Consider the following 25,642-nt stretch of genomic DNA (forward strand, 5'->3'; position numbering starts at 1 on the left):
TGGGGAGGTGCTAAGACAGTGATGTGCAGTGGTTGGAAGCACGGTCTCAGGTCTAAGCTGTCTGGGCTGGAATCCTGACTCAGTCACTTTCTGGCTGTGTGATTTTGGGCAACTTATTTAACCACTCGGTGACCTAGTGCCTCCATTTATAAGGTGGACCTAATGCCTCTGGAGCCGTGGGAAGGGCAAAGTGAGTTGATGTATGTCAAGTGCAATAAGGGAGTTGCTTATTTCTATTATCTTCTAGGGAGAGTCCTCATGGAGCTTTCAAAATACAGCATTAAAAATATCACACTTTTAAGGCCAGGAATGGTGACTCACATCTGTAATCTCAGCACTTCAGGAGACTGAGGTGGGATGATTGCTTAAGGCCTGCAGTTCAAGACCAGCCTGAGCAACAAAGTGAAACTCACATCTCTACAAAAAGTTAAAAAAAAAAAAAAAAAGCTAGGTATATGCCTGATGCCTGTAGTCCCAACTACTCAGGAGGCTGTAATCCCAGTACTTTGGGAAGCCGAGGTGGGCAGATGGCTTGAGCTCAGGAGTTTGAGATCAGCCTGAGCAACACAGTGAGACCCTGTCTCTGCAGAAAATGGAAACATTAGCTAGGCATGGTGGTGTGCACCCATAGTCCCAGCTACTTGGGAGGCTGAGGCAGGAGGATCACCTGAACCCAGTGAGGTTGAGGCTGAGTGAGCCATGATTGTGTCACTTCACTCCAGCCTGGGCAACAGAGTGAGATACTGTCTCAAAAACTGTTTTAGGTGGGTGCAGTGGCTCAAACCTGTAATCCCAGTACTTTGGGAGGCCTAGGCAGGAGTTCAGCTGAGGTCAGGAGTTCAAGACCAACTGACCAACATGGTGAAACCTCATCTCTACTAAAAATACAATAATTAGTTGGGCGTGGTGGTGGACGCCTGTAAAAAACTATAACGCAGAAGGCTGAGGTGGGAGGATCACTTGAGCCCAGGAGGCAGGGGCTGCAGTGAGCTATGACTACATCACTGCTCTCCAGACTGGGCAACAGAACAAGAGCTTGTCTCTAAAAAAATAAATACAATTTTAAAACTTCTCACTTTTAGGGTTCCATTAATTTTCATTTTTGCTCCAATATCCATTTGCTAAGTTACTAGCATGAGAGGAAAACAGAGAACAATGTTGAATAAGATAGGGCCCTCCTCTGAAGGGACTCAAAACAGAACCAAATCAGTGCCAAGTCAAGTGGCACAGGCTGGAGTGTGGCCAAGGGAGAGTACCCTGTCCCCAGGGGCAGGCCTGGGCACCATCTGTCAGCACAGCTCTGACCGGAACCGGTCAGGAAAGAGCCCGTTTCAGTGGGGGTCACTGCCAGGGGGACTGAAGCAGTCAGGGGTGGGGCAGGGGTGTTCACTCAGGCTGAATTCTCTCCCTTCTCATCTTCCTGGATTGAGTCAAGAATAAACAGGTCCCTGTGGATGTCAGATGACAGGAGCAGCCCTAGACGCCTCCTGCTCCATTCTGCTGTAGTGCAGAATGCTGAAGGCTGGTGTGACCCTAAGCTAAGGCAGTGACACCAAACCAGTGCCACTACTGTCAGAATTCCCCCAGGGTGCCCTCTGTCACTTCCCAGGTGGACGCAGTCTGTGTGTGTGTGTTTGTGTGTTGAATCCCCATGGGAATTAACTCTAAAACTGTTTTGTTGTTTTGCTTTTTTTTGAGACAGAGCCTAGCTATGTCACTCAGGCTACAGTGCAATGGTGCAATCTCAGCTCACTACAACCTCCCCCTCCAGGGTTCAAGTGATTCTCCTGCCTCAGCCTCCCGAGTAGCTGGGATTAGAGGCACCTGACACTATGCCCAACTAATTTTTATATTTTTAGTAGAGACAGGGTTTCACCATGTTGGTCAGGTTGGTCTTGAACTCCTGACCTCAGGTAACCTAACTGCCTAGGCCTCCCAAAGTACTGGGATTACAGGTGTGAGCCACTGCACCCGACCTAAAACAGTTTTTGAGACAGCGTCTTACTCTGTTGCCCAGGCTGGAGTGAAGTGGCACAATCACAGCTTGCTCAGCCTCAACCTCACTGGGTTTAGGTGATCCTCCTGCCTCAGCCTCCCAAGTAGCTGGGACTATGGGTGCACACCACCATGCCTAGCTAATGTTTCTATTTTCTGCAGAGACAGGGTCTCACTGTGTTGCTCAGGCTGGTCTCAAACTCCTGGGATCAAGTGATCTGCTCACCTCGGCTTCCAAAAGTATGGGGATTACAAGTGTGAACCACCATGCCCAGCCTCTTAACCTTTTAAAAAAGAAAAATATATAGAGTTTTTCCCCCAGGGCCAATCAGGAGGTGGCTAGACTGTGTTTCATGTTCTGATCACTCCGGAACATGTGGGATGGGTTACATGGTGGTGCATGCCTGTAATCCCAGCTACTCGGGAGGCTGAGGTGAGAGAATTGCCTGAACCCAGGAGGCGGAGGTTGCAGTGAGCCGAGATCGCGCCATTGCGCTCCAGCCTGGGTAACAAGAGCAAAACTCCGTCTCAAAAAAAAAAAAAAAAAGTTGGAGCCATCTCCACCACTTAGCTGTGTGGCCCTAAGCAAGTGCCTTGCCCTCTCTGAGCTTTGACCTCCTTACTTGTATACCAGATTGGATCCCTACCTGGAAGAGTTAAACAAAGTAATATTTGTGGAGTGCTCAGCACAGTTTCTGGCTCATAGAGACATGTTTAACAGCAGTGCCAAGAGGTTTAGCAGGGTCTTAGTGGGGGAGGCTGGAATGGCTTTGAGAGGCCTTGAGAGTCCCCAAGATGCCTAGAATGACATTTACCAACATCTGAGCAGCACAGAGATTCAGAGATGGACAAAACAAAACAATGTTTGAGAAAAAAATTTAGCCTAGTTCCTCCCATTAAGTGCTAATGCCTCTTTAAAACATGTATAGATTGATGTGTAGTCATCACCTAGGCGAACAGAGAACATTTTCTCCACCCCATGAGGTGATTTTGTGTTCTTTCCTAATCAATATCCACCTCCTGCAAGTAACCACTATTCTGACTTCTAGCACCACACATTGGTTTTGATGGTTCTTAGCATTTCACATAATGCATCTAAACGAAGCACAGGTAATTTAATGAAAGTAAAGCATGGCTATTTCTTGTCTAGCAGCATTAGAGGACTGAGAGTCCTTTCTTTTCTTTTCTTTTTTTGTTTGTAGAAAGTGATTTATTTAAAGAGAGAGAAAAACAGGAGAAGGAGAAAGAAAGAAAGAGCTAACTGTCACACTGAGTGAGGGAATCCAGAAAGGTGAAATCCAGGAAGGAAAAGCAGCTTCCACACTGAATGGAAGGGAGTAGAGAGAGATGGAGTTTAGGAGAAGAGAGGCTTCCATGAGAGAGTGTGGAAGGGGACTCCAGAGGGGATATCCAGGAGAGAGAAAAACAGCTGCCACGAAGGGAGTGTTAGTGGAAGGGGACCCAAACATGGAGTCCTGAGTCCTTTCTTTTCAAGAGAATGTCTCTCTACGTGTGGCATATCAATTTCTCTTTGTCTAATGTGTTTGTTTCTTATTTTTCCATAAACTTATATTGATTATGCAACTTTGCAAAGTCCTAATTGGCAGTAACAGAAAAGAAAGGATGTAGTGAGGAATGTAGACCTGGACTCCTTGTGACACACAGAGTAGGGCTGTCCAGTAAAATGCAGGACGCCCAGTTCAATTTGAATTTTAGATAAAAAATGAATAATGTTTTGGCATAAGGATGTCCTAAATATTGCAAGGCATTGGTGCTAGACAGAGAGGTGGGAATATCCCAGATCTTCTGTAACTTGTCCTTTCGGGCTCCATTCCCTCTATGACCCAGAAGTGATCCAGCCACCAACCCCGTACCTGGACAGTTTGATGACCAACTTCCCAGGAGGGAACTGGCTCAGGAAGCCATCCAGTAGGATTGCCCACTGCACACCAAGGGCCAGCATGAAGAGGTTGAAGGCCACACTGCTCCAGCTGTGTCTTCGCAAAGATGAGGTAAGGAAGCCCAAGCCAAGGGCCGCCATCACGGTCAGATCTTGGCAGACTGCTCAGTGGGGAGATGGCGAGAAGGAAGATGGGGAAGCAGACAAGATTTAGGGTGGTATGAAATTAGAGTCTTAAAAAATGGCAGCTGGAAGGGACAGTTGAGATGATTTACAAGTGCTTGGTCAAGTTACTTGGCCTCTTTGAGCCTCAATGTTCTCATCTGAATAATGGGGATAACACATACACACCATGTGGAATTCAGGTAAGGATTAGAGGAGCTAAAGCTAATTAAGCACTTAGGGCAGGGCCTGGCCCATAATGGGTGCTCAGTAAATGTGGCAATTATTGTATCATTAAGCCTAATAATAAGAACAAGCATAAAGCACATGTGCTTGGTGTACATGGACACACAGTAAAGGTCATTGCTGCTCTTACTGCAGATCAGGGTCAACTCCCTGGCTGTGCACATGAGAAAATAAGGCCACAGAAGCCGAGTGACTTGACCCAGGACACACAGAAAAGAGAGGGCAGAGTGCTCTTGTTGGTGAGAACCACACAATCTTTGCAGCAAACCTCCCTCCCTTTGCTGTCTGCAGCGAGGGACCTGGTGGGCTGGCTGGCAGAAAACATCAGGGCCACCTGGGTTGCCCTCACCTTTCACAGTCTCAGACCCTGAGCAGAGGCTTCTATGACAGGTGAATGGAAGAGATGCAACTGAGGGCAGCGAGGGGCCTAGCAAAGTGAAGAGGGTGAGCACTTTGGTTTAATTCTAGTTTTGAGGTGAAAAAGGGTTAGCAGCTTGGGCTCCAGAATGAGACAAATGGGTTCAAATCAGGACTCTGGCACCCTCTAACAGAATGGTCTTGATCTAGTTAACATCTCTGAGCTTTATAACAGCCGACATTTCTTAAGTGTTTACCATGTGCTTACGCTATTTTAATCACTTTACACAGACTCTCTTGTTTCATTCTCACAACCACACTTTGACACGGGTGCTGTTACTGTCACCATTTTACAGATATGAAAACCAAGGCACAGAGGAGTTAGTAACTTGCCCCAGTGGGTAGAGCCAAATGTTTTTTTGGTTTTTTTTTTGAGATGGAGTTTCAATCTTGTCACCCAGGCTGCAGTGCAGTGGCACTATCTTGGCTCACTGCAACCTCCACCTCCTGGGTTCAAGTGATTCTCCTGCCTCAGCCTCCCCAGTAGCTGGGATTACAGGTGCCTGCCACCATACCCAGCTAATTTTTGTATTTTTAGTAGAGAAGGGGTTTCACCACATTGGCCCAGCTGGTCTCGAACTCCTGACCTCATGTGATCTGCCTGCCTCTGCTTCCCAAGGTGCTAAGATTATGGGCATGAACCAACACACCTGGCCTAGAGCCAAGATTTAAACCTAGAGAGTCTGCTGGAGCCTGTGCCTTGAACTCCTACATCATCTGCCCTCCCTCTTCTTGTTCTCATCTGTTAAATGGGGAAAATGATCATCCCTCCTTCATTAGGCTGCCAGAATCAAATGGTATATGTAATGCACATAATTGCTCCAAATTGTAAAGGCTATTTCATCAATAATCACCAAGTGTTTTCACACATGAATAAATGACTGAAGAGAGATGTTGAAGCATTTTTACCCCCATGAATATTGTCTCTAAGTTTGGGAGATGTTTTACTTTTTTAGTTTTAGTGTTTAAATTTTCTCCAACCAGCATGCAGACAATTTTTTTTTTTTGAGACAGAGTCTCTCTGTCACCCAGGCTGGAGTGCAGTGGCGTGATCTTGGCTCATGGCAATCTCCGCCTCAGGGGTTCAAGCGATTCTCCTGCCTCAGCCTCCCAAATAGCTAGGATTACAGGCACCCACCACCACACCTGGCTAATTTTTGTATTTTTAGTAGAGAAGGGGTTTCACCATGTTGGCCAGGCTGGTCTTGAACTCCTGACCTCAGGTGATCTCCTGCTTTGGCTTCCCAAAGCACTGGGATTATAGGCATGAGCCACTGTCCCCAGCATAGACAATTTTTTTTAAAAAAAGGTGGAAGCGGAAGCGTGGGCTTTGAGTTCACATAGCTCTGTTTGATCCCAGCTCTATCATTTCCTATTAGATTAAACCTCACTAAATTGCCACCAACTGACTGTTTTGAACATAGAAAAATATCAATTTATGTGTTTCAACTTCACAGTCCTCTGGTCTTGTAAGTAGCTTACTTTCCATATCAGCTAAACAAGACCCACCTTACAGAGTGCTGGGAACTCTGAAGGAAATAAGTTTTGTTCAAGTGCTTAGTACAGTGCCTGGTAGATGGAGAACGCTCAATAAACAGTGGCTACTCTTCAACCTCACCATGACAATCCTAGCAGTAGGAACTCATCTGCCACTGGTCTCCAGCCCTGGCTTTGATAACAATGAGAAGCTTTCATTACTGGAACTTTCCAAAGTCTCAGAAAAACCCTTTGATTTATAAAGTACACCTAAATTCACTTCCACTGAAAAATACATACACTTGGGGTTTGGCAGAGAGGACAAGGGTGGACACTGATATTTCCAAATCAACCTGACACCACCAGGATATTAGAGGCCCCCAAGGACCTCCATGGGACCTGGGGATTTGGGGCGTGGGTGAGAAGTGGGCATTAGGGAGGAGTCAACTCTTTGCACCTCTTCTGACAGTGGGGAGGGAGGTGCAGGCAATGTTTCTGTCTCCTGCTTGAGTCCTTAGTAATGGGGGGGTGTGGCCAGGGGACATTTTATACAGGGGTTCCTCTTGGGGACCACTCAAATTCCTTCAGGATCCAAGCAGGAAATATGTGTATGAAGGTGCAGCGCACATTTGGGAGCAGTGAGCCTTGTGTTCAGTTGGAGACTGCATGCCCCATTTGAAATATGCAAATTCAACCTTTTATTAAATACAATTGTTAAAATGCATCTGCCGTTTTGCAGCAATGCTATAATGCACAGGGTCCAGGCTCACTGAAGGTTCCATGGGTAGGGCAACTCTTCCATTTTCCTCTCATTTTACAGAAGGGGACCAGAGAGACCCTGTGAGGGGCACCCATAACTGGGTCCAGAGGGGAATTGTACATTCTAAGGAAGGCCTTCAGGAAAAGTTTACAAAAGCCCCACAACTTGGAGAAAGAAAGTCGAACCTGGTAGTTCAGCAGCAAACTATCAGACCACAAAGCATGCCAGCTGCAGAGCCCAGCCCTGAATGTCTGGAACTATGTCCTTGCACAGGCAAGGACACCTCATAAGCGATCTTAGGCAAGTCCCTGACCCTCTTTAGGCCTCAGTTTCCCTGTCTGTAACACATAGGAGTTGAACTTGATACTCTCAAAGTCCTTACAGCTCTGCAATATCCTAAAGAAGTTTGTGGGAGATGGGGAGAGGAGAGTTGCCAGGATAAGGACAGAGGTGGGGCCTAAAGATGATGAAGTCAGACCGGGCGTGGTGGCTCACACCTGTAATCCCAGCACTTTAGGAGGCCTATGAGGGAGGATTGCTTGAGCCGAGGAGTTCAAGACCAGCCTGGACAACATAGCAAGACCTTGTCTCTACAAAAAATACAAAATTAGTTAGGCGTGTTGGCGAGTGCCTGTAGTCCCAGCTACTCAGGAGGCTGAGGTGGGAGGATCACTTGTGCCTAGGAGGTTAAGGCTGTAGTGAGCCACAATTGCACCACTACATTCCAGCAGCATGGGCAACAGAGGGAGACTCTGTTTCCAAAAAAAAAAAAAGGCCAGGTGCTGTGGGTCATGTCTGTAATTCCAGCACTTTGGCAGGCTGAGGTGGGCAGATCACCTAAAGTCAGAAGTTTGAGGCCAGCCTGGCCAACATGGTGAAATCCGATTTCTACTAAAAATACAAAAATTAGCCAGGCATGGTGGCACATGCCTATAATCCCAGCTACTCAGGAGGCAGAGGCAGGAGAATCGCTTGAACCCAGGAGATGAAGGTTGCAGTGAGCCAAGATCACACTACTGTATTCCAGCCTGGGTAACAGAGCGAGACTTCGTCTCAAAAAAAAAAAAAAAAAAAAAAAAAAAGAGGTCAGAGGATCCTGAGTAGGGGCTTTATCAGACACAGCTGCCACCCCTGATTCCCTGATTCCAGGTATAAGCGCTCAGGGCCTTCCTTCCCACGGCCCCACACAGTCCCTGAGAGAGGAATTGTGCCTCAGCCAACAAGATGAAATTAGGGCAGCAGTTTCCATGAGCTGTTGACAGAGCTCACGCACCCCAACTGGTCAGGAAATAACATCTGATTTCAGGCTTCTCCTCCCCTTGGCCTGTCATCCTCCCGCCTCTCCTGGGCTCCAGGCCCATTTCTACTCCTCTTCTACCTCATTATCTGGGCTCCCGCTTCAGGGCTGGGCCCCAGCTCGGAGAATCCTCATCGGTGTCAGCCTCCACCCCTCACAGTCTGCTCTGCACTCTCATCAGCTGCTGGTTTGATAAGCTAATGGGCTCTAAGGTGTTCAGGGGTGATAAGAAGTGGATGTGCTACTTGTGCGCCCATGACCAGGACCAGAGAGGAACTGTACATTCTATGGAAAACCTTCAGGAAAAGTTTATGAAAACCTCATAACTCGGAGAAAGAAAGTCTAACCGGGTAGTTCAGCAGCGAGAGATAAGGCAATACTTACCATCATTGTAACAGTAGGCACACAGACGGTACCCCATGTTCCAGGCACTGTCCTATGTACTTTACAGACTTATCCCATAACAGCCTCATACAGGAGGTACTATTTATCATCCCCATTAAGAGATGGGAAAAGGGAGGCACAGAGAGGTGCTATAACTAGTCCAAGTCACAGAGCTAGTAAATGGTAGCAGGAGGATTTGAACCCTGCCTACCTGAGTTTAACCATTATGCCATCCTGCCTCTCTATACAGCATATATAGTGTGACAGTGATGGTGAACAAAGCGGATCTCTGAATCAGGTTGTCAGTGTTTAGAGCCTGGCTCTTCCTCTGTGTCCCAGCTTCCTGAGCTGTAAAATTGGGATGAAACCATGCCACCTGCTCAGAGGATTGCCATGAGCATTGAGCTTGCTAGCTCATGCAAGTCACTTTGCCCGGCACTGGGTCTTACCCCATGCCATCTGCTGATTAGCAGTGTGACTTTATGCAAGACCACTCTTTCTCCGGGCCTGTGGCAAAGAGACCACTTGCAAAGAGTTTGTTTGAATAATGGCACTTTGGCTTTCTGAGTCCATCCCTGTTGGCAGCTGCCTCCTCCAGTCAGCTGCCTCTCTGATTCTGGATCTGCACCCCTCCCACTCTTGTCCCTCTCTCTGGCCTGCAGAAACTTCAGCACCAACAGCTTTGAAGACAGACCCAGCTTCATTCCTCCAGGCTCTAGGCTTGACCTCCACACCATGCTCCCACTGTTGCCTGGGAAGACCTCTGCGGCCTCAGGCTGCCACCACCGCCTCCCCCACATCCTCTACTCCACCCAACTCACCCCTGCAGCAGCCTGGGAAGAAAAACAGAGGTTTCTGAAAGGGGCAGATGGAAGGGTTTGGAGTGTTTACATGTCACTGGGAAAATCCCTCTGTCTTCTAGGAGCCCCTCTCTCTGCCTCTGAGGAGTACGAGGTGGGGATTGGGGACTGGGTGCTATCCCAGTGTAGGACCCAGGGTAGTTTCCCAATGTGGTAGCCTTGGGGAAGCTCTGCATGGTAGAAGATTGTTACAGTAATGGCCCCCAATGAATCACCAGCTGCCAAACAAGTGAATGAGGTCATCTGAGGCCATCCCACCCCAGTCGAACCTACAAACTATAGATGCATGAATGACCCTGGGTGAAACCAACAGAAGAACTGCCCAGTTGTTGCACCACAGAATCATGATCATGAGTAAATTAAAGGGTTGCTATTTTAAGCCATTAAGTTTGGGGTGGCTGTTATGTAGTAATAGGTAATTGACACTGTCTGCTTCCCCTAAGCATCTCCCAAGTCCCTTAACCCCAAGCCCAGAATGAACATATCATCATTCATTTATCCTTACAGCCCTCCCTTGTGTCTCTCATCTCAGGAACTGGTGCCTCTCTATGCCAAATCATACATCTGCAGCCACCCTTTTCATCAAATACAGCTGATTTTTTTTCCAGGAAAAAGCATTTAATTTTCATTTGCCAAGCACAGGCTGTATTCAATTTGTTGGTTAACACTTCACAAAACAAAGACAAAATGCAGAAAATGTTCATTTATAGGAAACAAAGAGGACCTTTTAAAATCCATTTAAAGTTAAAACTTTTTCACAGACTCTATCTTGAATCTGACTCCTAGCTTCTCCTCCACTGCCCCTGTCTATCTGGTCTCATCACAGGTCATCTAGACCAGCAGATATTAGAGCAAAGAACACACACCTCAGAAAATGCTCAATACAATCACTAGGGTAGCTGGAAGAAAACAAACAATTCTAGTTTTATTTATTGTTATTTAAAAAATAAGAAATTAAGCTCTTTTGATAATAAAAGCTAATACTCTTTACCAGTCTTTATGTGCGTTAATTCATTTAACCTTTTCAACAACTTAGTGAAATAAATACTATCATCCTCTGATAGAGTTTGAATCAGAGGCAGAGAGAGGTTGAGTAATCTGCCCAAGTTCTCTCTAAGACACAGAGGTAAGGTTTCAATCAGTCTACCTCCAGGAATTCTTGAACTTTCATGCACTGCAGAATCACCCAGAGGGCTTAGGAAAACAGAGTGCTGGGCCTGTCACCCAGAGCTTCTGATCAATAGGTCTCAGCTGCATCTGAGAATATGCATTTCTACCAAGTTTCCAGGGTGTGCTGAGGCAGCAGGTTTGGGGACCACACTTTGAGATACATAGATCTAGGCTTTTCTACCTCTAAAGGTGCTTTGTGAAGTTTTCAGCTCTGCAAGTATTTAATATTCAGATTCACCCAGAAGCCACCCCTCACTTGCTCAGATGTCAGACAGCCTGGAGTCTCCTAGTTTTGGAAAGTGCCCTGAGGGAATGTTGGTCCAATGGGAAGGATTTGATATGCATTTCTCTATATTCATCATGTTGAAATTAATGGCAGGATTTTATTTTTATTTTTATTTTAAAATTTTTATTAATCCTCACTTCACTTCAAATACTTTTTTTTCTTTTGAGACAGCGTTTTGCTCTGTTACCCAGGATGGAGTGCAGTGGTACAATCTTGTCTTACTGCAGCCTCAAGTTCCCAGGCTCAAGCAATCCTCCTACTTCAGCCTAATGAGTAGCTGGGACCACAGGTATGTGCTACCACACCTGGTTATTTTATTTTATTTTTTTTTGAGATGGAGTCTTGCTCTGTTGCCCAGGCTAGAGTGCAGTGGCAAAATCTTGGCTCACTGCAACCTCCGCCTCCCAGGTTCAAGTGATTCTCTTGCCTCAGTCTCCTGAGTAGCTGGGACTACAAGTGCGTGCCACCATACCTGGCTAATTTTTTGTAGAGGGGGGTTCACCGTGTTAGCCAGGATGGTCTCAATCTCCTGACCTCAAGTGATTTGCCCACCTCAGCCTCCCAAAGTGCTGGGATTACAGGTGTGAGCCACCACCGCACCCAGCCACATCTGGCTAATTTTTAAAGTGGGTTTTTTTGTTTTGTTTTGTTTTTGTAGAGATGGGGGTCTCCCTATGTTTCCCAGGCTGGTCTTGAACTCCTGGGCTTAAGCAATCCTCCCTGCTTGGCCTCCCAAAGTGCTGGAATTACAGGCATGAGCTGCCATGCTCAGCCAGGGTTTTTTTTTTTTTTTTTTTTTTTTTAACTATTACAGAACATTTTAAGCATATATGAAAACAGAGTACGCGCCCAAGTCCAAATTTTGTTGATTGTCGTATGAGACCAATCTTGTTTTTATAATCTTTCTCTACTTTTTCTTTTTTTCTGGCATGAAGCAAACCCCAGATATCATGCCATTTCAATGTGCCTAACAGATGGGGATTTTCAAAAAAAACCCACCATACTTTTATCACACCTAACAAAATTAACAGTAATTCTTGTATATCATATGATATTCATGCTATATTCAGATGTCCTGATTGTCTCAAAAATGTCTTTTTAGAATTGGCAGGTTTGAATAATTTATTGTTAGTTTACAAGGACTGAATTCACCTAAGTGGACTGACAGATTAAGGTACCTAAGTTTAACTCAACTAATCTTCACAAAATGAAGTAATGGCTTAAACAACTAGTGCAGAAAACACGGATTGGAAGCAAAACAATAATGGCAGCCTAATGAACAAAAAGAAAAAAGCAGAGCAAAACTTCTCCTCCTACAAGCTGTCAATCATATTCGAGGTTAAAAAAAGTAAATCTAATTAGATCTGACCAAGACAAATCAACCAAGACAATTTCAAATTATCAAGAAGACTCTGAGGAGTGAATTTTCATCCATAATTGTCAACTGTAACAATGAACCCTGCCTGGGAACTGACACCATTATAATTAGTAATTTGAAAATATTATATATTTCATTTTTACCTCTTTCAATTTTCCTAATTTATATGTATAATATACAAAATACATTAATGCAGTAATACTTAAGTGTAACATATAATCGTGTTACATGCTCAAAAAATGGTGTGTACACCATCAGAAGGTTGAAACCCTTGGGTCAATACTACACTGCCACCTCCATGCTGGTCTCATGTCTCAAGCCATGTCCCTTATCCTGTCCCTAACACCAGCCCTGGCATGGCTTTCTCCATGATCCAAACCCAAACTTGTTGTACTCCTGCTTACTATTTGGTCCTCAGACTGAAGGCCAAACTCCTTATGCAGACCAGTGAGTCTACTACCTACTGCTTCCCTCTTTATTTATTTTTATTTATTACTATTATTTTTTTGAGACGGAGTCCCACTCTGTCGCCTAGGCTGGAGTGCAGTGGCACGATGTCAGCTCAGCAAACTCTGCCTCCTGGGTTCAAGCAATTCTCCTGCCTCAGCTTCCCAAGCAGCTGAGACTACAGGCACATGCCATCACATCCGGCTAATTTTTGTATTTTTAGTAGAGATGGGGTTTCACCATGTTGTCCAGGCTGCTCTCGAATACCTGACCTTCGGTGATCCGACCGCCTCAGCCTCCCAAAGTGCTGGGATTACAGGCATAAGCCACCATGCCCAGCTCCTGCTTCCTTCTTTTTGTTTTTGTTGTTGTTGTTGGTTTTTGAGACAGTCTCTCTCTGTCACCCAGGCTGGAGTGTAAAGGCACGATCTCAACTCTGCACGATCTCAACTCTGCAACCTTCATCTTATGGGTTCAAGCCATTCTCCTGCCTCAGCCTCCCAAAGTGCTGGGATTATAGGCGTGAGTCACCTCGCTTGGCCCCTTGCTTCCCTTTTTAGGCTCCGGGGCGATGCAATGTTAAGCCCAGGCCCAGTCTGCTCTGGTGTGTGCACACGCAATGGCACCTGCTGTGCCCTCACTGGGATGACCCTCCTTTAACCCACAGGTAACTCCTACAGAGCCTTCAAGACGTGGCTGGGCAGTCACCTCCCTCCAGAAGCCTTCCCTGACTGGGTGATGGACCCTCCTCTAAGCTTCCTTATGAAGTGAGTTTCTGAGGACATTTTGTACTTATGTTAGCAGCACGGTGCAGGGGTAAAGAACGTGATCCTAAAGTCAATCTACAGGACTGGAATAATGGCTGCTACACCTACTTGGTTATATGACAAATGACTCAAACCCACCATAAAATGGGGCCATGATGCATATGGAAACTAAATCCAGGATGGCTAAATTTAAATCTGCCATGCTATGCTAGCTGAGTGACCTTGGGCAAATTACTCAATGTCCATATGCCTAGTTTCCTCATATGAAAAACGAAGATCATAGTAACACCCACATCATTGGGTGGTTATTGTGAGGGTTCAAGTAAAGCATTTAGAATAGTGCCTGGTACACAGCAAGTGCTCATAAATATCAGCTCTAATCATCATGTGTCTGGATCCCACATTGGATGTAATACATGGCTGAATGAGTGAATGCATTGAATTATATTGGATTGAAATGAATTAAAGTCAATTGAAATGAATTAAAATTGTGCTAGCTCTTATTGCCTGTCACTGAAGGCTACTCTCTGGGCTAGTCCTTCAAATGGTATAGGGGCTTCCCTCCCTAAGTCCTACTTGTCACTGCCATGGGCCTCAGGATGACTTCTCTTTGCTTCCAGCTAACTAGTCATTAACATCACCTAGGGACAAGCAAGCACTCAACCAGGCTCAAGCTTCAACTTTGTCTCAGGGACCTTCTTCAAGGAGGCCCTGTCCATTATCAACAATGTATCAGCCCACTGAGATGCCTAAAACTCATTTCAATATATTATAAAAAGCAAAGTCATACCACTGTGGACATCTGTTTTATTTACAGTTGTCTCATCACAGTCTGGGAATACTTTTAGCTGAATATGAAATAACCATCATCCTACCCTCCCCTTCAGCCATACCTTCTGGTTCTGGATTTACAGACAGCATGCAAACTTCCCAGCTCCTAAGTGAGAAGAAAGCTGGGGTCAGTGGGGGTGGGGGTGGGGGGTTAGCAACAGGCTGAAGCTTCCAAAAGAAAAGTAGTATAGAAATAAACAAGAGAGCCTGGGTCAGTGGTTCACTGTCATTCCAGCACTTTAAGAGACTGAGGCTGGAGGACTGCTTGTGTCTAGGAGTTTGAGACCACTCTAGGAAACAGAGGGAGACCCATCTCTACAAAAAATAAAAAAGTACCCAGGCATGGTGGTGCAATCTTGAGGTCCTAGCTACTTGGGAGGCTGGGATGGGAACATTGCTTGAGCCCAGGAGGTCAAGGCTGCACTGAACCATGATCGTGCCACTGCACTTCAGCCTGGTTAAGAGAGTGAAACCCTGTCTCAAAAAGAAATAATAAATGAGTGAGAAGTCATGAAAAGGAAGCAAAAACCAAAACCAACAACGACATGAAACTGCTTGCATAACATAGCTGCACTTGTATCCTCTAAATCTATAAAAATAAAACTTTTTTTGAGTTAAAAAAAAAGTTCCTTGCCACTAAGAAGACAGAAGGGGAAGCAGAGAATTATGAAGACCATTTGGCAGAGGGAATTTGAGGGATACCAAAGAGGATGCCTCTCACTGTGCGCTAAAAAATCAAGGCAGGCTTCATGGAAGAGGGAACACCCAGGCTGCTTTTTTAAAGGAAAGCTTACATTGTTGGGTGAGTTCTGGCGCAATCTACAGAAGACGGGGGAATCCTTTTCTCTGGGGATTTTGTAGAAAGGACAATCTGTGCCCCTGGAGAACCACAGCCTCCCCACTCCTGCCCCTGCTATTTGCCTGTGTGACTACTTTTCCAACGAACCCTCACCTTGATAGAACGCCATGAGCACCTTTTGATCCTCTAAGGAAGTGTCGTAGTAGGTGAAAAAAAAGAAGACGAGAATGAAAGCTGCTTCCAGTGTTAGGGCCCAGAGGGGCAGGCAGCCCCTCACAGATGGCGGGTACTTAGAGCCCATCCTGCGTCCGTCTCCGTTCAGGGGTTCCACCGGCACCAGGCATCCCTCTCTCCAACACTACTTGAGGGAGTGATAGGGGAGACACCCACCAAAGGCCTTATCTCAGGCTGCAAGGCTGGCTGTGCTGGCCTGTCTATGGAGTTAACACAGAAGCAGAGGGACCATGATGGGGAGGGGAGGAAATGTATGTTTTCCAACATTGTCATTCATTCAACAAGTAGCTGCTGTGTTCCTGCTATAGGTGCCTGCTGTGTTCAATTTAAAAGATGGCATTCTACTCCTTTGACACCCCAACAATCCTTCTTTACTCTGTACTTAAGTCATCTTCGCCATATTCTTGCAAGAAACGGATCAATACTCCTATTTTATGAATAAGGAAACTAACACTCAGAAGAGGCTTTCTTTCTAAAACCTTACTACATGACATAGAGGGAACCCAGTGAGCTCTTAATAACAATGGATTGAATGAGAATGAATGAATGAAAGCAAAGAATGGGGCTGAGCCCTGGAGAGGATACATATAGGACCCACGTAGAATTGACTCCTCATAGTTACACATGAAATTACTTACATTTAAATTTGTATTTAAATGTATGTGTTTCTACCGTTTTAAGGGTAGCTGGCAGAAGAGACAGGAGGTGTGGGTTTGGCTCTAGTAAAAACCTGGAGGGGATCCTGATCCAGCCTTAGGGTGAAGTTGCTCCTACCTCCGGTTGCCTCCTCACAGGGCAGCCCAGGGCTCTGCCTGGGGCACTACAGTGCATTTGAGGAAGCCACCAGCCTCAGCATCCCCATCCCACAGTGGTGGACAGTCTGGTCCCCTAGCATGAGCTTTAGGGGGCTTGGGACTTAGCCAACTTCCCCTACAGCCAACTTCCCCTGTGGTTCCCATCCCATCCTGGCAGAAAGTCTGGCACATGGTAAAGTGTCAAGGAAAGAAGGAAAAGAGGGAGGGATGGAGGGAGGGAGGAAGGAATGAAAGAGGAAGGAAAGAAGGAAGGAACTGGTGTTTCCTTACCCTCTACAATGGCCCCAGCCACTGGCCATTGAGTGTACACCAAATGTGTGGAGCCCGAGAATAAAGCCAGACTAGGAGCTGCAGGGAGGTGGAAAGTGGAAAGAGGATACCTTATTGACCATTCCCTGTCCCTACAGGAATGCAAGCAGAAGCTGATAGTTACTTATCAGAATGTCTTGAGAACGATTCATATGTGGATCAGAGGAGATTTTAATTACCCAGTAGAATCTTGTCATTTTGTTTTTAGATGAAGAAACCAAGACCCAGAGAGGTCACACCCAAGGTCATCTAGTCATTCGGCATCAGTGACTTCTTGCTCAGTGCAGCTTTATTTACAGAAGGAAAAAACAGACTAACCTAAATGTCCACAAGCAGGGGATTGATTGAGAAAACTAAAGGACATGAAACTTGCTGCCAATATGATGGTTCCGAACATATGCAGGAAAAGCAGCAGGAAAATGCTTTTATCAAAACCGACACAGAGAACATACTGTTTAGTGAAAAAGCAAGTTATGTAACAGTATGTACAATATGTTCCCACTCTTATAAAATAATAACAATATGTTAGCACATGCATAGAAAAAAGTTGGTTGCAAACCACTAAAACATTGGTTACTTTTGCTTTACACATTTTCAGAGCTAACTTTTATTAAGTACTTATTGCTAGGCACTATTCTAAGCACTTTACATATATGAACTTAGTTTATGACACTAAGATGGGTACTATTAGCCTTATATTACAGATGAGTAAACTGAGGCACAGAAAAACTAAGTGACTTGCTCAAAGTCACAGGCTCCAATAGTGGAGCCGGGATTTCAACCCAGGCAGCCTAACTTCAGGACCTGGGTGTTTGACCACTTAACTGCAGCCCTAGATCAGGGGTCCCTGACCTCTTTGGCACCAGGGACCAGTTTTGTGGAAGACAATTTTTTCACAGACTGGGGTGGGGTTGGAGGGATGGTTTGGGGATGAAACTGTTCCACCTCAGATCATAAGGCATTAGTTAGATTCTGCTAAGGGGCACCCAACCTAGAACCCTCTCATGAGCAGTTCCCAATAGGGTTTGTGCCCCTCTGAGAATCTAATGCTGCTGCTGATCTGACAGGAGGCAGAGCTCAGGCAGTAGTGCTCGCTTGCCTACCCCTCATGCTGTGTGGCCCTGGTTCCTAACAGGCCACAGCCCCGGGTTTGGGGATCCCCCTGCTTAGATTACTTCTAAACCTTCTTCCAATTCTAAAAGTCTAGGAACATGGGGTTCTAAGCCCTCTGCTACCCCAGCAGTAAATAAGGGAGAAGGCACCCCAATCCCCAGAGGTCAGAAGTCTCCATGCCTCTCACAGTTGCCTCCTGGTTCTGATTTACTGACTCTCTCTGGCAGTCAGTACTTCTTATAAACTGAGCTTCCTGAGAAGGAACTCTCCTGTGCAGTGGGACAAATGGATGTGATCCACGGTAGCCTGGACCCAGTACAAGATCTGAAAACCAGGCAGCCAATTGCACCCTCCTGCCCAAAAGCACCAGATGTCAGCAAGATGAACACTAAAGATTTCCAGGCAATGCCAACCCCCGTGCCTGACGGGTGGGTTTACCAGCTGGCAAACAGTGTGGGTGGTAGCTGGTTCCAAGGCACTCCAAACCCCTGTGCATCCTGATCTTGCCCCAGTCAAGAAGCAGCAGGGACTCACTGCTTGACAAGAGGACCAACCCATTCCTCGTGGAACAGAAAGGTTTTCATTAAGAAAGGGAGGTATTGGCCGGGTGCAGTGGCTCACGCCTGTAATCCCAGCACTTTGGGAGGCCAAGGCAGGTGGTTCATGAGGTCAGGAGTTCGACACCAGCCTGGGCAACACGGTGAAATGCATATCTACTAAAATACAAAAAATTAGCTAAGCGTGGTAGCAGACACCTGTAATCCCAGCTACTTGGGATGCTGAGGCAGGAGAATCACTTGAACCCAGAAGGTGGAGGTTGCAGTGAGCTGAGAGTGTGCCATTTCAAAACAAAAAAAAGGAGGTATCACTGCAGTTGGCCTCTCCCGACAGCTTTGTCAAAAGCAGAGTTTTTGCTCTTCCCCTCCGACTCTTTTAAAAGGTCCCATTTTCTGACTACAGTTCCTGATATTCTGTCTCTAAATCTTCAAGGCAGGTCACCTGGTACAGAAAGCACAAGGGATCTAGAATAGTTAAGTCAAAAACCAGATACAGTAAAATGTTAATTGTTGAATCTAGCTGCGAGATACATGGCTTTTCACCGTACAAATCTTTCAACTTTTTTTGGGTAAATGTTTGAAATTTTGCATAATAAAATGTTGGGAAAAAAGCCCTCTGTGCACCTGCTGTTCTCTCTCTTAAACACTCCTCCTACCAGAAACAGATGGCCTCCGACTTATAATGATTTGACTTAACGGTTTTCAACTTTACAATGGCGCGATAGCAACACACATACAGTAGAAACCGTACTTTGGGTACCCATACCACCACTCTGTACTTTCTGTACAGTACTCAATATATTACATGAGATATTCAACACTTTTTTGTAAAACGGGCTTTGTGTTAGATGATTTTGCCCAACTGTAGGCTAATCTAAGTGTTCTAACCATGTTTAAGGTAGGTGAGGCTAAGCTATGACGTTCTGTAGGTTAGGTGTATTAAATACATTTTTGATTTACAATATTTCCTACTTACCATGGCTTTATCAGGACATAACCCCATCGTAAGTCAAGGAACATCTGTACCGGCTTGCTCCCCACCTTACTTCCCTGGATCTGTACTCCACTGTCCCCTTCTCAGGAAAATTTTCCCTGAATGCCCTATTATTATTATTATTTTTTGAGACAAACTTTCACTCTTTTTGCCCAGGCTGGACTACAATGGCAGAATCTCGGTTCACTGCAATCACTGCCTCCCAGGTTCAAGCAATTCTCCTGCCTCAGACTCCTGAGTAGCAGCATTACAGGAGTATGCCACCACACCCGGCTAATTTTTGTATTTTTAGTAGAGACAGGGTTTCACCATGTTGGCCAGGCTGGTCTTGAGCTCCTGACCTCAAGTGATTTGCCTGCCTCAACCTCCCAAAGTGCTGGGGTTACAGATATAAGCCACCGCACCTGGCCTCTGACTGCCCTATTTAAAAGGACAGCATCAACTCCCCTTTCTGCTCCCCTTGACAAGGGTTCCTTGTGTTCCCCTTTTAGTCTTTCTTCACAGCACTTATTAGCATCTGATACAGTATATATTTTTACTTGTGTATTTGTTTTTTGTTTTGTTTTGAGATGAAGTCTCAGTCATCCAGGCTGGAGTGTAGTGGCACAATTTTGGCTCACTGCAACTTCTGCCTTTTAGGTTCAAGTGATTCTCCTTCCTCCGCCTCCTGAATAGCTGGAACTACACCATCACACCCGGCTCATTTTTGTATTTTTGGTAGTGACAGAGTTTTGCCATTTTGGCCAGGCTGGTCTCAAACTTCTAACCTCAGGTGATTCACCCACCTTGGCCTCCCAAAGTACTGGCAATACAGGCGTGAGCCACTGTGCCCAGCCATGTATTTGTTTATTATCTGTCTTCCCCTATGAGAACTTGAGCAACACATAGACAGGGACTTTTGACTGCTGCGGTTGCTGTTGCATGCTCAACAACAGGGACTCAGTCCAGAGTACGTGCTGAATAAATATCTGTTGGCAGAATAACAACTACTGTTTCTGGAATGCCAAGCACAGAACCAATCATTTCGCATATTTCATTGGAAGCCTGTGAGGGTAGGCATCATTACATTTACAAAAGAAGAAACTGCTCAGAGAGGTGGCATGAGTACCCAAAGTCACACAGCTAGGACCTAACTCAGATTCACGTGACACCATAGCTTATGTTGCTAATTACTCTGCAATTCTGCCTCCCAAGTTACTAAATCGCCCAGTCTCAATTTCCTTATGAGTCAAATAAGATGATGTGCTCTGCTCTCCTCACAGGGTTATTACAAATGTGAAAATGTGTCAGCAGGCCTGGCAGCCTGAGTTATGGCAATGAAGGTAAGCAAGTGGTGCTATGACCCTGGTGTCCCAGTCTGAGCAGCCAGGCTTCCTGTAGGTGTGGTGAATCAAGTCAGAGCGCCCACAGCTTTCACGTGTAATCATGGCTTTTCTGTAAAAGCCGGACTCTGAGAACACCTACCTGAGTCAAGCTCAGTCATGGTTAGTGACCAATAAAGTAGGAGGTCCTCTGGTCACTCCTTGGAAATGTGTCCACGCCAAGGGTGTGACCTTGCTCAGGGCACGTTTGGCTAAAGTGTGGATAAGTCAGTCATTCATTGATTTAACACACATGAGTTTTGGAGTAAGGCAACTTGGTTCAAATTCTGGCTTTTCAATGAGCTGTATAACATTGGGTGAAACAGTCAGTGTCTCTGCGCCTGTTTTCTCATCTGGAAAGGCAGAAAATCAGAGTGTCAATCTCACTGGGCTGTTGTGAAGGTTCAAGGAGGCAGTGCATAAAGTGTCAGATGTGTAGAAAGTACTCCATAAATGTTAGCAATTATTATTACCACACAAGCTTGGCAAGTTTACTGTAGAAACCTTTGAAAATGCAGATGTATAAAGCTCACATAAAATGCCCATTTCAGTCTCTTCAGAAACCAGCGCTACGTTTTATGTGTATATCCTTTCAGATGCTTTTCTATTCCTGTCGATTTAGGTCTTGTTTTTCTCCCTACAAAAATGGGATTATGTCGCACATACTGTTTGGTAACTTGCTATTTTCATGAACTGTGTATCATAAGCACTTTCCAAGCCAGGAAAATCTTTCTACAACACTATAACATAGTGGCTAAAAAGCCCAGGCTCCGGAAGCAGACTGCCTGGATTTGAATTCCCAACTCTGTCACTATGTGACCTCAGGCAGGTGACTTAACTTTGCCACAGTGTGCTCATCTGTAATACGGTACCAGTAATAATCTCTCTCTCATAGGATTGTCGTGAGGATTAAAACAAAATGTATCTGGTACTTGGAGTTGTGGTTGCAATAGTAAGTGCTATGTATAATCATCCTCCACGCCACACTGACTTCCATGAAGGATATGTGATAATGTGTTTGGTCAGCCCTCTTCCAAACCATCCCTGTTCTAAACACTACAGTGAACATCCTCCATTAACATGGTTCTGGCCAGATGCGGTGGCTCACACCTGTAACCCCAGCTCTTTGGGAGGCCGAGGTGGGTGGATCACCTGAGGTCAGGAGTTTGAGACCAGACTGGCTAACATGGTGAAACCCCATCTCTACTAAAAATACAAAAATTATCCAGGCGTGGTGGTGGATGCCTGTAGTCCCAGCTACTCGGGAGGCTGTGGCAGGAGAATTGCTTGAACCCAGGAGGCGGAGGTTGCGGTGAGCCAAGATCATGCCATTGCACTCCAGCCTGGGTAACAAGAGTGAAACTCTGTCACTCACACACACACACACACACACACACAAAATACGGCTGGGCACGGTGGCTCACGCCTATAATCCCAGCACTTTGGGAGGCTGAGGTGAGTGGATCACGAGGTCAAGAGATCGAGACCATACTGGTCAACATGGTGAAACCCCGTCTCTACTAAAAATACAAAAAAATTAGCTGGGCATGGTGGCGCACGCCTGTAGTCCCAGCTACTTGGGAGGCTGAGGCAGGAGAACTGCTTGAACCCAGGAGGCGGAGGTTGTGGTGAGCCGAGATTGCACCACTGCACTCCAGCCTGGGTAACGAGAGCGAAACTCCGTCTCAAAAAAAAAAAAAAAAAGAAAAAAATATACAAAAATTATCCAGGCGTGATGGTGGATGCCTGTAGTCCCAGCTACTTGGGAGGCTGAGGCAGGAGAAACACTTGAACCCGGGAGGTGGAGGTTGCAGTAAGCCAAAAATGCACCACTGCACTCCAGTCTGGGTGACAGAGTGAGACTCCATCTCAAAACAAAAACAAAAACAAAACCTGGTTCTCTAGTGGATACAGGTACATGTGTAAGAGGTGGCCATCCCAATGTTTGCACTTTTCTGTGATTCCTGCAGGGCAGGAACAAAGCTCAAGACAGTAGGGTCACCCAGCCCTGTGAGCTTGTGGGGATTGAACAGGCTGACAGAGGTGGGAATATCATTTCCTTACATGTGAAACAGGGTGTAATGATCTGGCCTCTAGAGCTATTCTGGGCTCAGCTGAAGCCCAAGTCCAAATCCCTTCATCAGAAAGTCCTAGAAGGAGGGATGGGCCTAAATTACTATGTAGGTCTTGGTATTTTCAATGAGGGCAAATTACTTCCCTTCCTTGTTTTACTCATCTGTAAAATGGCCACTGCTGATCTCCTCTGCTTCCTGACTGCTGAAGGTGTGGAGAGCTGGGGCCTTCTGGCAGTAGTTCTTCCTCAGGTCAGCCCAATTCTGTGCCCTTAGAATCCCAAAGAGCCATTTCATGTCTCAGAGGAAAAAGACTGGCACTTGGCTGGAGTCGAAAGGGCTTGTGCTAGAATGGGTTGTGGAAAAAAGAGTTGGGTCTGGAGGAATGAAATAGGAAGAGTATGGAGACAGGCAGTCCTGCTCTGGCCTGTCCTTGGGTCTGGGCAAGAAGGCAATTCCCATCATCTTGTCCCAACTCTACCCATTAATAGCCATATGTAGGCACCACAGCACATGCCTGTGGCCTCAAGGCTCAGCTCAGATCTTGCTCAGCTTGTGCTTTGAGCTAGATTGCTCTATCATACCAATTATGTGACCTTGTTTCCTCCGAGCCTCAGTTTTCTCATGTGTGAAATGGAGCTAGCATGATCTGCTTCTAAATGTAGGACTAGAAGCACCACCTCCAGAGGAGATCTTGGCACAGGGTGGGCTGGCAACTCAACCGAGGACACTGGTGAGGACACTGGAACCTAGACCTCCAGACCTTCAGATTGCTTCTCAGGCCATCGCCCTGAGATTTCCTCTGCCCTTTCTCTGCTCCCACATAGTCCTAGAGCTCAATGGTAACTCTCAACTACACCCTCCCTTCCTCCCAGCCACTCCACACTTTCGCCACAGCATGAGATGGCCTTGTCAGGAACCTATATGTCAGTAGGCTAGACAGTGAGCCTCAGAAAGCTGGCATGTGTCCCCAGTGCCTCTCATCTTTTCTCTGGATGGCTCTTCTATCCATCCCACTTAGTCTCTTGCCCAGGTAATCTGGAACACTGCAGTCCTGGGAATGAGGGATATTCATCTGGGGTTCCCATGGAGTCTGGAGCCAGGACTTTAACATGTACCTGACCCTGTCCTCCCCAAAGCCTTTAAGCTTCCATTTTGATTTGGTTCCCACCTCTATCTTCCTCCATGAACCAATCTGCCTTGGCAGCTGAAGACTTTTTCTGCTGCTCCACACAGAACATTCTTTTCATATCCTTTCTCAATGATGGGCAGTCCTTGGTGAAACTTTTGAGCTCACAGGGTTTGTTTTCTTGGCCACCCAGTGCCACTAGATCAAGATGCTGAAGTAGAGATAAGGCATGAAAAACAAGTATACTGCTAACAGCAGTTACTTTCTGTTACCTACCGTTTCCCTGGCTCTGAAAGCTCATTGTACTCCAAGCCTTAAAACAAATGTGAGTGGAAACAGACTCCAAGAGATTCAGTAACTTGTCCAAGCTAGTAAGCGGCCAACCTAGAATTTCAGCCCTGGTCTGAAAAAGCAAGTACTCCGGCCATTTTTCTGAACTGTATCTCTGTAGGGTATAAATTTTTCTTTATTTTTATTTTTGAGATGGAGTCTCGCTGTGTCGCCCAGGCTGGAGTGCAGTGGCGTGATCTTGGCAGATTGCAACCTCTGCCTCCTGGGTTCAAGTGATTCTCCTGCCTCAGCCTCCTGAATAGCTTTGATTACAGGCGTGCACCACCACACCCGGCTAATTTTTGTGTCCTTAGTACAGAGGGTTTTACCATGTTGGTCAGGCTGGTCTTGAACTCCTGAGCATGTCATCTGTCCACCTCAGCCTCCCAAAGTCCTGGGATTACAGGCATGAGCCACTGTACCCAGCCTCTGCAGGGTATAGATTTGATCCCCAAGAAGCTTTTTGCCTAAGTGGATGGATAAGCCTTGTCTAAGAAACCACACACTAGAAACGGCAGTGACAGAGATGCTGTGTGTTGGAGCAGAGGCAGGAAGGAGGAAAGATCGTTTGCAGTGGCTTTAAGGATAGTGAGGAAATAAGATCTGCTTGCTTGGCGTAGACTGGAAAAGGAGGGTAGGTCCCCATTGTGACCAGCTCTGGATGCTGTTCTAAACAGAATGGGGTTTCTCTTCCCAGCACTGGGAGATTTTTGAAGGTTTGTGAGCAGAAGACAATAACACAGAGTCATGACTGAGGACAATGCATTTGGTGTAAACTAAAGTTTCTCCTTGGGATAGGTGTTGATTAAGTGAAGGGTGATCACAGGGCAGAGAGAGTTCTATGTGTCCCAGGACAAAACAAAATGGCATCTACTTCCTGGGAAGATTTAAAAATGCACTGGAAGACTAACTGCCCCACTGTTGTTGAAGGGTTACACTGGTAAAGCTACTGGATACGACATTCCGCAATATTTTCAGAAATATTTATAAAAGCCGCATTAAAACACGTAAAAATGTTTATGTTAAATAAAGAACAGTATGACCACTATTCTATTTAATAGCAATGGTAACATTATCATTCATAGGGGAAAACTGGAAAACAAGCAAATACAATAAAATGCCAACAGTATTTGTGTTAATGTGATGAGACCCATGGGTAATTTTTCCTTTTCGGCTACTTTTCCTATATTTTCCCCAGTTTTCTCTAATGATAAACATTTTTTTTACTTCTTAAAAAAAAAAAAAGTGCTGCCTTTTTCTAATTGTTATTTTGCCGTACGTACCTGGCAGGGGAGTTACGAGGACTAAATGAGCAAATACACACAAATTACCCAGCACGGTGCCTGGCGCTCAGTGAGTGTGTAGTGTGAAGGGTCGCCGGCCCCACGTCCCCTCATAGAAGGAGCCCGGACGCACCGCGCAGGCTCCGGGCCCGGCCCTGAGGCCGATGCTTCGCGGTAGCGTCCTCGCAAGTCCTAAGGACCCAGCGCCCGTGGAGCTCACGGCACTACCCAACCAGAGGACGTGGAGCCCGAAAGGCGCTGCGGCACACG

The 25,642-nt window shown here is 46.0% G+C and overlaps 1 protein-coding gene across 6 annotated transcripts in view; it reads right to left on the minus strand.

The window, feature by feature from the left end:
* Nucleotides 1-25,622, minus strand: part of RHCE (Rh blood group CcEe antigens) — a 68,030-nt gene extending 42,408 nt beyond the window's left edge. For 4 of the 6 annotated variants that reach the window (XM_009000657.5, XM_003733373.6, XM_009000660.5 and 1 more), the window contains exons 1-2: nucleotides 15,329-15,513; nucleotides 3,870-4,056 (exon numbers count right to left, since the gene is read on the minus strand). In XM_009000657.5, the coding sequence (XP_008998905.1) occupies nucleotides 3,870-4,056; nucleotides 15,329-15,476 (335 nt within the window). In that variant the 5' untranslated portion in view covers nucleotides 15,477-15,513. Of the gene's footprint in view, nucleotides 1-3,869; nucleotides 4,057-15,328; nucleotides 15,514-20,661; nucleotides 20,912-25,372 lie in introns of those variants that run through there. The other 2 variants (XM_035308180.3, XM_017974420.4) reach the window with 2 other exon arrangements.
* Nucleotides 25,623-25,642: the final 20 nt, after the last annotated feature.

Source organism: Callithrix jacchus, chromosome 7 (assembly GCF_049354715.1).
Source record: "Callithrix jacchus isolate 240 chromosome 7, calJac240_pri, whole genome shotgun sequence".
NCBI classification, from domain to species: domain Eukaryota; kingdom Metazoa; phylum Chordata; class Mammalia; order Primates; family Cebidae; genus Callithrix; species Callithrix jacchus.